General features: G+C 41.7%; 5 protein-coding genes across 6 annotated transcripts; 3 read left to right on the top strand and 2 right to left on the bottom strand.

Moving 5' to 3' along the window:
• Positions 1-64: 64 nt before the first annotated feature.
• LOC137582265 (uncharacterized) lies at positions 65-2,133 on the top strand. The gene is made up of 3 exons (XM_068296738.1): positions 65-101; positions 853-899; positions 959-2,133. Exons 1-3 carry the CDS (start codon positions 65-67, stop codon positions 2,066-2,068), a joined length of 1,194 nt encoding a protein of 397 aa, XP_068152839.1. The 3' UTR covers positions 2,069-2,133.
• Positions 2,134-2,319: 186 nt separating this feature from the next.
• Noc3 (Nucleolar complex protein 3) lies at positions 2,320-5,126 on the bottom strand. Its single transcript, XM_068297227.1, has 4 exons — positions 4,995-5,126; positions 3,309-4,936; positions 2,616-3,239; positions 2,320-2,555 (listed from the first exon to the last, which is right to left on the bottom strand). The coding sequence occupies exons 1-4, from the start codon at positions 5,001-5,003 to the stop codon at positions 2,339-2,341; spliced, it is 2,478 nt and encodes an 825-aa protein (XP_068153328.1). The 5' UTR covers positions 5,004-5,126; the 3' UTR covers positions 2,320-2,338.
• Positions 5,127-5,150: 24 nt separating this feature from the next.
• On the top strand, positions 5,151-6,186 carry LOC137582618 (G patch domain-containing protein 11). The gene is made up of 2 exons (XM_068297228.1): positions 5,151-5,307; positions 5,367-6,186. Exons 1-2 carry the CDS (start codon positions 5,261-5,263, stop codon positions 6,112-6,114), a joined length of 795 nt encoding a protein of 264 aa, XP_068153329.1. The 5' UTR covers positions 5,151-5,260; the 3' UTR covers positions 6,115-6,186.
• A 293-nt stretch (positions 6,187-6,479) lies between these two features.
• On the top strand, positions 6,480-10,634 carry LOC137581667 (PAX3- and PAX7-binding protein 1). 2 transcript variants are annotated; one of them, XM_068295889.1, is made up of 10 exons: positions 6,480-6,687; positions 6,796-6,917; positions 6,982-7,301; positions 7,779-8,019; positions 8,083-8,265; positions 8,384-9,028; positions 9,087-9,635; positions 9,695-9,890; positions 9,948-10,271; positions 10,335-10,634. In XM_068295889.1, the coding sequence occupies exons 1-10, from the start codon at positions 6,575-6,577 to the stop codon at positions 10,384-10,386; spliced, it is 2,745 nt and encodes a 914-aa protein (XP_068151990.1). In that variant the 5' UTR covers positions 6,480-6,574; the 3' UTR covers positions 10,387-10,634. The 2 variants fall into 2 exon arrangements, with proteins under 2 accessions (XP_068151990.1, XP_068151991.1); XM_068295890.1 differs by lacking the exons at positions 8,083-8,265; positions 8,384-9,028; positions 9,087-9,635; ... (1 more) ...; positions 9,948-10,271; positions 10,335-10,634 and having other exon boundaries at positions 6,982-7,306; positions 7,779-7,960.
• Positions 10,561-13,442, bottom strand: Ufl1 (UFM1 specific ligase 1). Its single transcript, XM_068295891.1, has 6 exons — positions 13,261-13,442; positions 12,192-13,195; positions 11,663-12,140; positions 11,289-11,599; positions 10,884-11,231; positions 10,561-10,826 (listed from the first exon to the last, which is right to left on the bottom strand). Exons 1-6 carry the CDS (start codon positions 13,335-13,337, stop codon positions 10,687-10,689), a joined length of 2,358 nt encoding a protein of 785 aa, XP_068151992.1. The 5' UTR covers positions 13,338-13,442; the 3' UTR covers positions 10,561-10,686.
• Positions 13,443-13,743: the final 301 nt, after the last annotated feature.

The following is a 13,743-nucleotide window of genomic DNA, read 5'->3' as shown; positions in this document are numbered from 1 at the left end:
AAATAGCTTTGTAACCGAGAAAGAAACAACATAGCAAAAGGACTTACTTTCAAAGTTGTTGAAAATGAAGCAATTTCAATATTGCTTTAGTATCTTGGCAGGTGAGTTGCCTTTGTTATTTTCGTTGTTACTGCTGCTGTTGCCCAACAATCATTCAGGGTCGCTTCGAGGTGGGATGAGGGCAGACTCAGAGATATAGAAAGAGAGAAGCCAGTCCAGCGCAACTGCCTCATTATTATTAGGCACTTCCTTTTCTAGGGAGGGCGTCTTGTCTGTCTAAGTTTTTGCTACCTTGCATATTTACGATGCAATGCGTTACTCGATGTTTGCAGTGCGTTAAAATTGTTGCCGATTGCCCCAGCACAGTGGGGCAAAAACGAAGAATAGCAAATCTCCACATCACTTTTGGAAGAGGGCAAAAGTTCTTCTTCTTAGTCATGTTGCATTTATTCAAACATTTGTATATTAAAATATTAATCTTCAGTTTGGTGAACCAAAATGACACCAAATCCCGCACCAGTGTTGGCCCTGTGCATCTTGTGTAGGAAACTGATAAATAAAGATCGCGAATGCAGAACCGTTCGTCCGTCTCCCTTCAAGCCACGCGTGCTATCAGTGCCAAGAATCAAACGTACTCAGACAACAACCACAGAATAGATTTGTGTATGTGTGGGTGTGTGTGTACTTGGCCTTAAAACAATTGTAGGCCCAAGTCTTTTTGCTGTCGATGCGATGAGATTGGTTCATTACGATTCAAATCGTCGAGTAGACCACTTTAGACGGACCAAAGAAATTCTATAGATTTCGGTTGGAAAATTGTTACTTTAATGTGCTCCCAAACGTTTCTTCCAGTGCTGTTCCTGCTGTGGAGCGGAAGTGCAGGTCAAGTACAAGTCCAGGTAAATCCGATGGACTCGACTTGCAAGTATTTTTTTTAAAGCTTTGAATTACTTTTTAGGCACAGTCCGGTTACAACTATGTGCGCCCAGATCTGGCCAACACTGGCGGGGTTACGGCCGGTGGTCGTCTAGCCTCACCAGGCACAGCTCCCATAGCCTATCCAACCGCAGCTGCAGCCACAGGGCCAGATTCGCCAGCCACCACAGCCTATGGGGCGGGCTTATATCCATCACCGGCTGTGGGCTTTACACCCAGCGGTCAGGCCACAACTGCATTTGGAGCACCTGCTTCCATACCAGTTGCAAGTACGAGCCGCAGACCGCAGCCTCCGCCGCCGGCCATTTCTTCAGCATCGCGTGGTGGACCCTATGGACCGCAGCCCAGCCAGTATGGAGCGATAGCACGTAATACTGGAACCACAACAGTTGGCGAACAACCCGACTATTCCGACAACGAGGGCGACTATTCAGCCATTCCCGGTGTACCGGGTGTGGATTACCCCATTTATGCTCAAGTGCCACGAACCAATTTCGATTGCTCACAACAGGCTTTACCGGGATATTATGCTGATATTGAAGCCCAGTGCCAGGTCTTTCATATCTGCGCTCTAAATCGTACTTACTCCTTCCTCTGCCCCAATGGCACAGTATTCAGCCAGGAGACATTGGTCTGCGTCTGGTGGAATCAATATGATTGTATTTCGGCTCCAAATCTGTATGCCAACAATGCATATATCTATGACTATTCAGAACGGGCTACAGGTGGTCAAAACTATAGATCTGGAGCTTCTGTAGTGACTGCCGCGCCGACAGGTTTCATTGGGACACAACTTCCAGCTGTAACAGGCCGCAATTCCTTTGCCTCTCCGACTCCCGCGGCCGCCATACCATCATCGCAATCTCCTTACGGCGCCGCATCTGTAATACGTCCTGGAGCTGTAAATCGGCTGACACCATCAAATTCTGCAGTTGGTCTATTGGCTGCGACGGCAGCCGGTGTCCAACTAAACAATGAACAACAACAGCAACAACGAACAGTCGGAGGATTTGTCCAGCAACCGCAACAGCAATTGCAGCAATCGGTGGTGTCGACTGGCAATCGGGAATATCTGCCACCGGCCAATGCTGGGCAACGTCTTCGAGTAGGCGGCGGCACAACTTCAGCCTAATCCACACAATGAATATTGTTACCCGATCTTAACTCTTGCATCGTCCACGTTAGGAGCTCCAAACACACCGACACACACACTCTTTTCAAGTATTAGTTAGTATATAATTTCCACCAATTCTTCTTTTATATAAATATATGTGTAAACCATTTCGAGTTTAACTTGGAATTAAGTTGGTTTCTTTTTACATCAGTTTGAATATGGACTAAATCTAACTTCTGGAGCTGTCAATTCTATTTATACAAGATGGGTTATTAAAATTTCATAACTTTATTTAAGCGCACTTAGAAAATCCAACTGCAAACCTTGTTTCGATGTCTTAACTTTGGCATCTTTTAACAATTTCTTATATTCCTGTTTGAAGTCAGGCTGCAGATACATTTCTTTACCCCGCTTTAGTTTGGGTTCACCCGATTTAGGTAATGGTATGGTTGGATTAAAGGCCATTTGGGTGCTGTCATATTGAGCGAATAGTTCATGTGCATTTCTGAGGGACGATAAACAGATATAAGACAAGTCAACAATTTTTGAGGGAAACACTACTTACAGTTTGCCAATTTCAGTGGGCAGTGCTCCTTCACCAGATGCTGGGACACCATTAGCAATGTGATTGGCCATTCTGCGCACTGTGGGATGATAGTGACGCATCAGCAGAGACAACTCATACAGAGCCGTACTGGCCGCATTACAATATTCAGGATCGTCCAGTTCAGGATCATAGCGTCCCGACCCAATACTCGCATCCGTATCAAGCAAAGCATCCAAGACTGAGGTAAGCTGAAAGGTTTGCTTGATCGTTCCCAGAGTGGCCAGTGCACCGTGATGAAGTAAATGTAAACTTCCGGTCAGCAGACGCTTGACAAATGCCATCAGCCGTTGTTGGCTCATATTGCGCCTGCGCTTGACCAGAACTTCATCCAAAGTTCGCAGTATAATGGTGAAATCTTCATGATTTTTACCCGCATTCACAACCAACATATTGCGATAAAAGTGCTGATAGAAACGTATGGGATCGATGTTCAAGACTTCACCCTGGCCGGACAGGATAACGAAGATCGTTTGAATGCAATGCAATTGTTCACGATAACCCAATTCAGGCTGATCCTCCAGAATGCGATTTAGAACATCAATAAGATCGGCAAAGAACTCCAAATTAATAACATGGGCAAACCTTTTAAATACAAATAATAACAATAAAAATATTGAAAGCGCGTCAAGGTTATACATAGGTAACACTTACTCGGCCAATCCTTCTAGAATGGCACTCAACACTCGCGATGTGGGATCATTCTTTAGAATGCGAAAATATATGGTAAATACCATTTTAATGATTTCGGTCATCTTATGTAGTTTGGTTTGCTTATTCTCCTCGGCACGAGTCTCCTCCAGCTCTTTGTTAACTTCGGTTAACTTTTTCCGACGTTTTCGCTCCTTTTTGGAGAGACTCAGCAAACGTTGACGATGATTCTCTAATTTCTTTTGCTTCAGTTCATTCTCCTTTTCGGCATCCAAATTTACATCCTTGATCTTCAGACTCATTAGGCAAGTAATACACTCCACGTGGACATTATTCTGTTTGGTCTTGATCAAGTGATTAATCCGACGCACCACAAACAGAGTCATCTCCAGGCGCTTGTCTGTCTTAAAGAGTGAGCGAAATGTCTGATTGACGATGCTTCGTATTGACTGATAGTTGCAATTCAACATATAAACGAGCAATTGGGCAATATTCTGAACGTAGTTGAAATATGGATGAGCCAACAGTAACTCGCTCAGACATTGTACGGCCACAACGGCCAATTTAACCGCTTGTGGAGTTCGTCTGCCTCCGCGCTTATTGACATCAGCCGTAAGTTTCTCTAATTTTTGTAGGAATTTCTTAAATTGCTGGAGCAGAGCATTCTCGAATGTGACTCGCTGTAGGGTGGCTTTTCGTACTGTTTGCATTTTGGTATCCACTTGGCCTACACGATATTCTGGTAAAATATCCTTGAAAATTTCCGTAATGGATACCATAGCTAACTTGCGTACAACTAGAAGATTGACGGAGCCTGCATTCTTTTCATCCATGAGATCGTAGAGGGCATGAAAATTTCGCATTTTATCCTCTGGTTTCTCCATTAGACCAGAACATATGATACCAATCCGATATTTCTGGCGTTCAATCTCCTGTTGACGGGCTATTAGCAAATCTGTAGTAGATATAAGTTTTTTCTTGCTCGGAACAGTTGATCCTGCACCGTCGACATCATTGACCACATCATCATCGCTGTCCTCATAAGCGGATGGCTGGTCCTCATCGTCATCTTGTTCCTCTTCCTCCTCTTCATCTTCCACTCTTTTCCTTTTTGGTTGACTGACATAGTCCACCTCGGTTGATCGTGTTATAATCTCACCCTCTCTGGATTTAATGGGCAAGAGATTCACTCGAATTTTTTGGGTTAGTTCCTCCTGTTTGCTAGCCTTGGCATAATCCATTTCCAAGCCAATCGACCGCTCTTGTTGCACATGATCTTCGACATTTTTGACTTTCCTCTTGCGTTTTCTCTCATTCAACAAAGCTAACTCATCGCCATCCAACATATCGGCCACATTGTCCAGCATTTGTTCACTTCCTCCTCCAAACTCATCATCATCCTCATCGTCCTGGTCTTTTAAACCCAGAGATGCCAATTTATTATATTTCTTCCGCTGTGCCAAATTATCCTTTTTCCTGGCCTTCTGAGAAAATATATTTTGCCCTTGTTCACGCTTCGAGCTCAGTTGATCACGTTTTTGTTTCTGTTTTTGCTGTTGTTGTTTGGTCAGCGGCGTCTTTTTCGACTTTAAATGTGCCGCTCGTTTCACCGCGCTGATTTTCACCTTTTTCTGTAAAGAACAAAATTATTGCATCAACTTACACTTTGATCAATGCTTTAATACTTACTGTACCCATTTTAATTCAAAAATTTATAAACAATTTAATTTAACGCGGAGCACATGGGAACTGAAGAACCAGTGCTGCCAACTGATTGAAATACAAGCAACAGCTGGTCTCCGGTTTGTGAAACTGCCAACATTTCAACCTTTTATATAGCTATTTCTTAGTGGCTTTGGCCCTTTTGTTTTGGCTATAAAACAGCTAAGTCGGCATATTACCTAAAAAAGTAAACAAATTATTCCTCAATTTATCATTACCATTTTTAATTAAAAATGTCTGGTTCTGATGAAGATTACATGTCGGATAAGTTTTTGGCGGGGTAAGTAACACCCAGAGACCTTCTGCAAAATCTCTTGATGAAGCCTTTTTCTACTACAGTTTGGAGGAACAGCGTCCAAGTTTGGTGCACTCTCGTGCAAATAAACGACGAATCGAAGTTGAAAAAACAAAAGAAGATCATCGGAAACGGCAACGCGAACAAGCCTCTATGTCCAAGAACCTTAACAATGAGCGACTGCAAGAGGATTTGAGTCGTCCAATATCCGAGGACAACAAAGGGTTTCAATTGCTGGCAAAAATGGGATATAAGGCGGGTTCCGGTCTTGGGCAACAGGAAAAGAATGCTCGCACCGAACCTATAGGAATAACCATTAAAAACGATCGCGCAGGTCTGGGTAGAGAAAAAGCCATTGCCGATCTTGCTGCCAAAAGACTAGAGCTGAGACGAGCACATCTTTTGGAAAAAGCTGGAATACAGAGTGGTGAGGAAATTACCACCGAAGCATATAGACGAAGGGCCACCCAAAAAGCAGAGGAAAGAAAGCTTATATTTGATGTAAAACGATGTCAGCAAACGTGTGAATCTTTGGATCTGCATGCAGGGATTCAACAGCCAGACTTACCATGTTTTTGGCCACCCAAACCACTAGAAGAGAAGGAATCGGACCAAGAGGAGGACGATACAGAAGACCCGGACGAGGAAACTTACAGTCCAATGGAACAACTGGACATGCTCACCTCTTACCTTCGTACCTCTTATAATTTTTGTTACTGGTGTGGGACCCATTATGAAAGCAGCGAGGATTTAGTTAGCAATTGTCCTGGGACCACAAAGGACGACCACTAGAATTTACATTATTGTTAGAAGGATATATGTAATTATAATGAAATCGATGAAAATACAAAAAAAAAACAGGAAGTAGTCAGTAGTCATTCTAGTAATTTTGTGTCATTGCTATTCAAAAAAAAGTAGCGATGTGGTCAACCTGTGGAACATGTAAATAATAGTTATACGGATAGTGTTACATTTGTATCCTTTACTAATTGATAATATTAATTAATAACAATAAGAAATAAATATTAATAAGTGCTGAAATACATCAAAGAATCAAACCTCCTTACTACACCCTACATTTTAAGCCTGTGTAATCGATTAATTAATCGATATATAACGAATGATTCGATAATCGAAAAAAATTAAGTTCATTTTGGCTGGGCGAATTCAGTGTGGCTGGGCGAATCTTTGTGGCTTGGCGAAAAAAAGAAAAATATAGTAACATTTGCAAAAAATTAATTAAAAAAAATTAATGAAAATGTCGCTATTTCGGAAACCGAAGAAGATACAGCGGCGCGTGTTCTCCAGTAATGTCGACGAAGATGAGGATGAAGCCGCAGCCATTGCGAATTCGGATATTGTTGCGTGAGTTTTATTTTCCGAGCGTGGGACGGCCCGGCGCTTCCTGACCGTGGAGACTATAAAAATGAGCAACACAATAAGGATCCGCTTCAAATTTTCGTTTTATTGCAGCTCAACCGAAGACTATAGAGCCGATAGTGTTACATCCAACAGGCGCGAAAAGGAGAGAACAAGGAACAAAATGAAGAACCAAGAGGATAAGCCAAAGGCTTTGTTAAGTTTTGCAGATGATGGTAAGAAAATGCCGACTCAGTTTTTCCAATAGGACTTCATTGAATCCTCTATCCCAACGTTTAGAAGACGATGGTGATGTGTTTCAGGTGCGAAAATCATCCCATAGCAAAAAAGTGATGCGTATGCTGGATAAGGAGCGGCGGAAGAAGAAACGCGAGGAACGCACAGGTGGAGGCGGTAGTGGTGCAAGCGGTGACGGGCAACAGATGCAGGAAAATGGTAGTACACATCATGCTCAACATTTAGAGTCGTCCGGGGAGAGTGTCAATGTTTTGGGTTCATCTTCGGCGGCGTCTGCAAATTCTTCCTCTAGTAGATATAATAAGAGTAAAAAAAGTGATAATGATATGATCCAAACCGAAATACGCACAGACGACTTTGTGGTAAGGTTATTATTATTCAATTTTTCCTACACCAAAAAAACAAAACCAATCAAAAAAATTAAACGAAAATTAAGAAAATTTCAATGAATTCTCTCATAACTATATGCATATGTGCTGTAGATATATATTGATATATTTGTTCAACTCGTTTGTAGATAAAGTAAAAGTTTACTTCTGGTTTTCATTTTGCGATCTTAAGTGATCCACATTAATATATACTTAAGCATTAAATTTTAATTTGTTTTTCACTAGAATTTAGACTTTAAAACATAAACAACTTTAAATGTATTTAGCGTAGTGTAACAGGGAATGCAACCGAAGCAATAATTTATTATGTACAAATCGTTATTTTGAAGCTTGGATTTGTTTCAATTGTATTCTGTGTATATAGGCATGTTCCATAACCTGTCATAACCGTAACCACATATATGAATGGTTTATATCAACCCCTTCTAATATGTATTTTTCCCACTTTAGTTGGTTGTCAAGAAATCGGAAACACCGGAAGCCATTTTAAATGGACGTGCCGCCCTCTGTGCTGGTCGAGATGATTTAAGTGAAGATGATGAAGAAAGCACTGCTGATGACCAGGATAGATCGACACGACATCGATTCTCCAAACCAGAGCATTTAAAGCAAATGCTTGAAAGCGGTTCCATACCCGATGCAGCTATGATACATGCAGCACGCAAGCGACGCCAACGGGCCAGGGAACAGGGTAAAAAAGAATAGCATTTGCAAGAAGTGAAAGTGGTTGTGAAAACCTTGAGATTACTTTCAGGTGCTGCTGATTATATTCCCGTAGAGGAACCCAAAGAGCCAAGTAAACTCAGCACTCGCCTGCCCTGCGAAGATGTCGAGGGAGATCAATCGGACGATGAGGAACGAATGGATATGAACGATATCACAGGGCGCAAGGAGCGTGAAGAACGCCGCGAACAGTTTTATGCCGTTGAGAATGATTGTATGTAGAGGGGAGGTTGGGGTGGTCGGTTATTCGCAGACGCTGCTCTCAAGCTGACAATACTTAAATAATATTTGCAATCGATTTAGCTAATTTCATATGTTTACTAATTCTTTAGTGACCGAGGAAGATTCCGATCATGAGATGCATGAATGGGAAAATCAACAGATACGCAAAGGAGTCACGGGAGCACAATTGGTACATGCTCAACATGAGACGGTGCTCTCACGGTTTATGATCAAGCCCGCCATGTCGGCAGGCAATTTAGACGACGAGAAGGCAATGGGCCTGCAACCACAGTCCACATCCAGTTTACTGGAACAAGCTTATGCCAAGAGGTCTCTGGAGAAATCTCTACGCTCTGTGAATAAGGTTAGAAACTTGGAAAAGGAGAAGAAGACTGCAGCGTTGCGTACACCACAGGAGATGCGAACGGCTCTGCAGACGCGTCTTCAGGAGCTTAAAGAACGATCCGATGACCACAAGGCCAGCATGGCTAGAATCGAATCGGAGTTGAAATCACTGAAATTACAACAATTGGAATGCCAGCAAAATGCACCCACAGCCGCAGCCAAATATAAATTCTATCAAGAGGTTAAATGCTATGTCAATGATCTAGTCGACTGTCTGGCTGAGAAGACACCGCACATTCAAGATCTGGAGAAGCGTACACTTCAGCAATATGGGAAATATCAACGCTACTTGGTCAATCGTCGGCGACAGGATGTTCGAGATCAGGCTAAAGAAATGGCTGAAGCTTCAAGTGAGTATTTAATTAACTTTACTCTTAGAATTACTCTAATATGTACCTCAAACTTTAGAACCCATTTCATCATCTGCTCGCCGTACACCGGAATATGAGGAGCAAGTTCGTCGAGCAGCAGAACGTGAGGGTCGTCGCACACGCCGACGCTGCGAACGAGAACGTCAGGAATTGCTTTCATCTCATCTCGATGGCATGTCTAGCGATGATGAAGTTCCGGATCAGCAGCAGGAACAACATTTGCAGGCGACTGGACAAATAAAATCACAATCGCTGGAGGCTTTTGACGACGTTAATGATGAGTTTTATAAAATTGAACTGATATTGCTTAAGTTCTATGCCTGGCGCAAGACCGATATGCCTTCGTATCAGGATGCCTTTGTTAGTCTATGCCTACCCAAGATTTTAACTCCGTTGGTGAGACATGAACTGCAGCTTTGGTCACCTCTGCTGGATGAGTATGTCGATCTTGAGACAATGCATTGGTATCAATCCTGCATGCTATATGCCTGCCAAGCGGATGAGAGTATGGAGCAATTGAAAAACGATCCTGATGTAAATCTGGTTCCTGTGCTAATAGAGAGAATTATTTTGCCCAAGGTTACATGTAAGTTTACTTGACTTTTTAAGGAGATTAGATAATATCAGTATATGTAATCTTTCTAGCTCTAGTTACCGAATGTTGGGATCCCCTCTCTACAACACAAACCTTGCGACTGGTAGGCTTTATCAACCGCTTGGGCCGGGAATTTCCATTGAGTGCAGCAACAAACAAGCAGCTCACAAAGCTATTTGAGTCAATTATGGAGCGAATGCGTCTTGCTCTCGAGAATGATGTCTTTATACCAATCTTTCCCAAACAGTAAGTGATTAAAGTGGTGTTTCTTTCAGCTTTACTAATTACTTCTTCCATTTTTAGAGTTCAAGAAGCCAAAACTTCATTTTTTCAGCGCCAGTTCTGTAGCGGTCTAAAACTCTTTCGCAATTTTCTTAGCTGGCAGGGTATACTGGCGGATAAACCATTAAGAGAGTTGGCCATCGGAGCTCTTCTCAATCGCTATCTTCTGATGGCGTTGCGTGTATGTTCGCCAAATGATGCCATTAACAAGGCTTACATCATAGTGAATACTTTGCCAACAGTATGGATATTGCCCAACAGTGAAACGCTGCGAAATCTAGAATTATTCATCAACTATATACGGCAGACTTTGGATAGTTGTGATGCCAACAATCCTATATATATGTAAGCAATGAAGTTAAGGTAAAATACTCAACCGATTATTACCGATTCTATTTTCGTTTTCAGGCAATCTTGTGACAAGGCTAAGGAAATTCTGCAAAGACTACATAGCACTTAAAACAAACACACATCGTTATACAAATATCCGAATTAAGCAATCCAAAATATTACTACATTTTTGTACATATAAATTTTAATACTGCTCAAACTGAAACAAAACAAAGCAAAAAGGGAAAATCATAATGAACTCGATCCTAATTTGTTGTAGACTTTAGGCTTTAAAAGTGATAAATTGTGGAACCTTCAATTTTTTGTAAATTTATTAGTTGATTTCAATGGCAATAAAAATAATTATTTATAAATGAATCAATTTTAACAATTTCGACCATAACCAATTGAAAAGCTTTTCAGAAAATCTTTAATCGGCCTTTGATACGGAAGCACGTGAAAAGTTTTGCGCCAAATAAACAACTTTTGACTGCAGCCCCTGCAATCGTTCATGGGCCAATTTTGATTCGGCACTATCCGGCGAAGCTTGAAGGACTTTGAGAACCAAATCTAGAAACCATAGTTATTAGCATCATATTTTCTTTGATTAGGACAACTTGTACGTACCGTGATAGCTTATAAGCAGGGCATTCTGTTGGTCATCTAGTGATCCACGAATATACTGCAATATTGCCGACACAAATTTGCCCGACGCATGCAATATGCAACCGCTTATGCTGGTAAATAGTATTAAAGCAGCCAAATGAAGGATAAAAGCTGGTTCCTGATTTTCCAGCAGCTGTTGTTGCAGTTTCTGTTTATGATCCGCAATTAGGAGGCGATCCTTTTTCTTATCAACTTTTTTGATAATCATGCTGCAGACTTTTAACACGGATTCCGTAGCCAGCTCAAAGTCATCGATTGATTTGTTCAAAGCTTTATTTTGTTCTACCAACACCGCACGATATTGTACATCTAAGACCGGGATAAAACATTAAATAGGTTAATTAATCAAATTTTTAGACCACTTACCGCATTCTTGAGCTAGCTTATTGCGCTGATCCACATTCAAGTTGTTATTTTTAACAGTCAAATTGCATTCACTGGCCACATAGAGAGCTAGTTCATTGCATATATCATTTCCTAAAGATTTAAGCAGATATTTTACTAATTGCGCTTGTGTATCCTGTGGCAATAGTTTTAGACCCTTCTCGTAGAGACGTATATCAACTAGAAGGGTATTAATACGCTCTTGAATCGAAGCATGTGTTTGACGACGGTTCGTTTGCGGAGTAGCCTCATACAGTTCCTGGGCCTTGGCCAACGCTGACTGATTCAGTTGCCTGTAAAATTGAAAATATAGTTTGGTTTGGAAGCGAAAGCAAGTGGTTGATGGTTTAACTCACTGCAAATAGAGTTTTGCAATTGGTTTGGCTAAATGCTCTATGCCTTCCTCCTCTAAAACTGGAGAAATTAGCTTGACTACATCCTCACACTTCACCAAGTCCAACGGTTTTACTGATTTTTTATTGCTGCCACCTCCACCGCCACGCTGAAAATCATCATCATCGTCATCACTATGCTGTGCAGCAGCTGCTGCGCGTCCACGTTGATGTTTTTTGGTGGATTTGGTTTTAGTTTCACGTCCCTGGGCTCCACCACCTGCCTTGCCGGAAGCTGCCTTCTTGCGACGCTCGTCCCGCTTGTCTGGTTTGCCATCCTCATCGTCGTCAAGCTGATTGGATGCATTGTTGCCTTTCTGAGCCAGCGTCTTGTCCACTATATATTGCTGATAAATGCCACCGTCAATGGCTGACTTGCCCTGAGACAAAGCCAATTCCTGGCAGGGTTGTATCAACTCATTAAGATAAGGCTGGGAAAAGACTTTAACCAGCAATTAAGATGAAAGAATTACAATAAATTCTAATTACTTACCAATGCCATCAAGGTAGACCAAGGTACTAAGATGATTCTGCTTCGGCCCTGACGTTAGAGTGTGAAATACCTCTTCTATATCCTCTACAGACAAATTACTAGGCAAAATGGTTGATAAATCCAGATATTGCTTGGTGGCATTGCATTCGTTAAGGGCAGTGACCACAGTGAGATCAACCAAACGCTGCTGCAAAGCTATCCGTTTCAGGAAATACAATTCCTCCTGCGGCAGTTGTTTTAATATATATGATTTGGGATCCGAGATGCCTAGCTTGTTAATAGCTTCATATTCAATGAATCCGTTTTGTTTGAAAAAAGATTGAACCCACTCCGATTGCGTTTTGGCATAGATATGAGGTACATATTGGGCATTGGATAATTTGGAAGTCACCTGACCGGCAGGGGAGATCTCATCCAGTAGTGAATGGAAAATCTTCTCTTGGACATTGATTTGCTGGAGTATGGTGGCCACATTCGTGGGCCTAGTAATGGCATTAAGAGCACCTCGAATCTTGGCCTTGCAACGCTGTATATACGCCTGAGTAAAGAATACTCTGGGATTTGTGGAGTCTTGACGTCCCTTAATAGTTTTGCCCAAATGCTTTTCCACCACTTGCTGTTGCAGAAAATCTGATGGCAAATCAAACTGGGATGCCAAATCGGATATGGAAATCTCCCCACGAAGAGCCAATTTCTCATTAATCTCCTGCGCAATGTGACTAATATAGTCCTCATCGATCAGTTGGCCCAATATAAGATAAATTTGTGGATTTTCCTCAGCTATACGCTCAGCCAGAGTCTCAATTCTCGACAGATCCACATTCAGAGTTTTGCTAACCTCCACGAGATTAGCACGTCCACCGTTCGTGTAAAGTTCGTCTTGTATTTCCCGCTCCAGATGATCTGGTGTAATGTACTCTTTGCCATCATTGGTAAACACCACATCCAGAAGTTGCTTCTCTAACAAAAGTGCCACAATCTCCACGCAGTTCCGTTCGGACAATCTATTACGGACAGATAGGGGCGAAATGATACAACATTTTTGGATAACCCAAAGAAAAGGACTCACTGCTGGAGCGTTGATGTCAGTTGGGCCTTTTGAAAGTCAGCTGCCAAACGTTTAATCTCATCCCAATCGCTTCCCATTTTATATTTTTGTCAAATCAGGTTTGTAAAATTATTTTGGATTAAAAGAAAATTAAAATGTAAACGTCAACAAAAATAATCAGCTGTGACAATTTGGCTTTTTATGGGAAATATTTGGTAAATGTTTACTATTACTACTCGAGATTTCAGTGTTGAAAAGTGGAAAAATCGGGTAAAGCTAGATTTCAGTGTTGTCAAACGCTATTTTTTATTTGGCGCGCTGTTTGACTGCCCTGGTAGCCAAATATTTTAATCTAAACCCAAAAGTCGAGGAATATTCGGCTGCTCTGGCAGCCGAATATTGTATTCTAAACTATATTTGTTCCATAAAATCAAGAAATATTGTAAACTCAACAATATTTTCGTTTGTTGAGAATAGTGCGAACAAAAGATTCAAAATGCCCGC

This window comes from Drosophila tropicalis, unplaced genomic scaffold (genome assembly GCF_018151085.1).
Source record: "Drosophila tropicalis isolate 14030-0801.00 unplaced genomic scaffold, ASM1815108v1 contig_859, whole genome shotgun sequence".
NCBI lineage: Eukaryota > Metazoa > Arthropoda > Insecta > Diptera > Drosophilidae > Drosophila > Drosophila tropicalis.
Note: the sequence above shows the minus strand (reverse complement) of the source record. Positions and strands in the feature narration are given on the sequence as shown.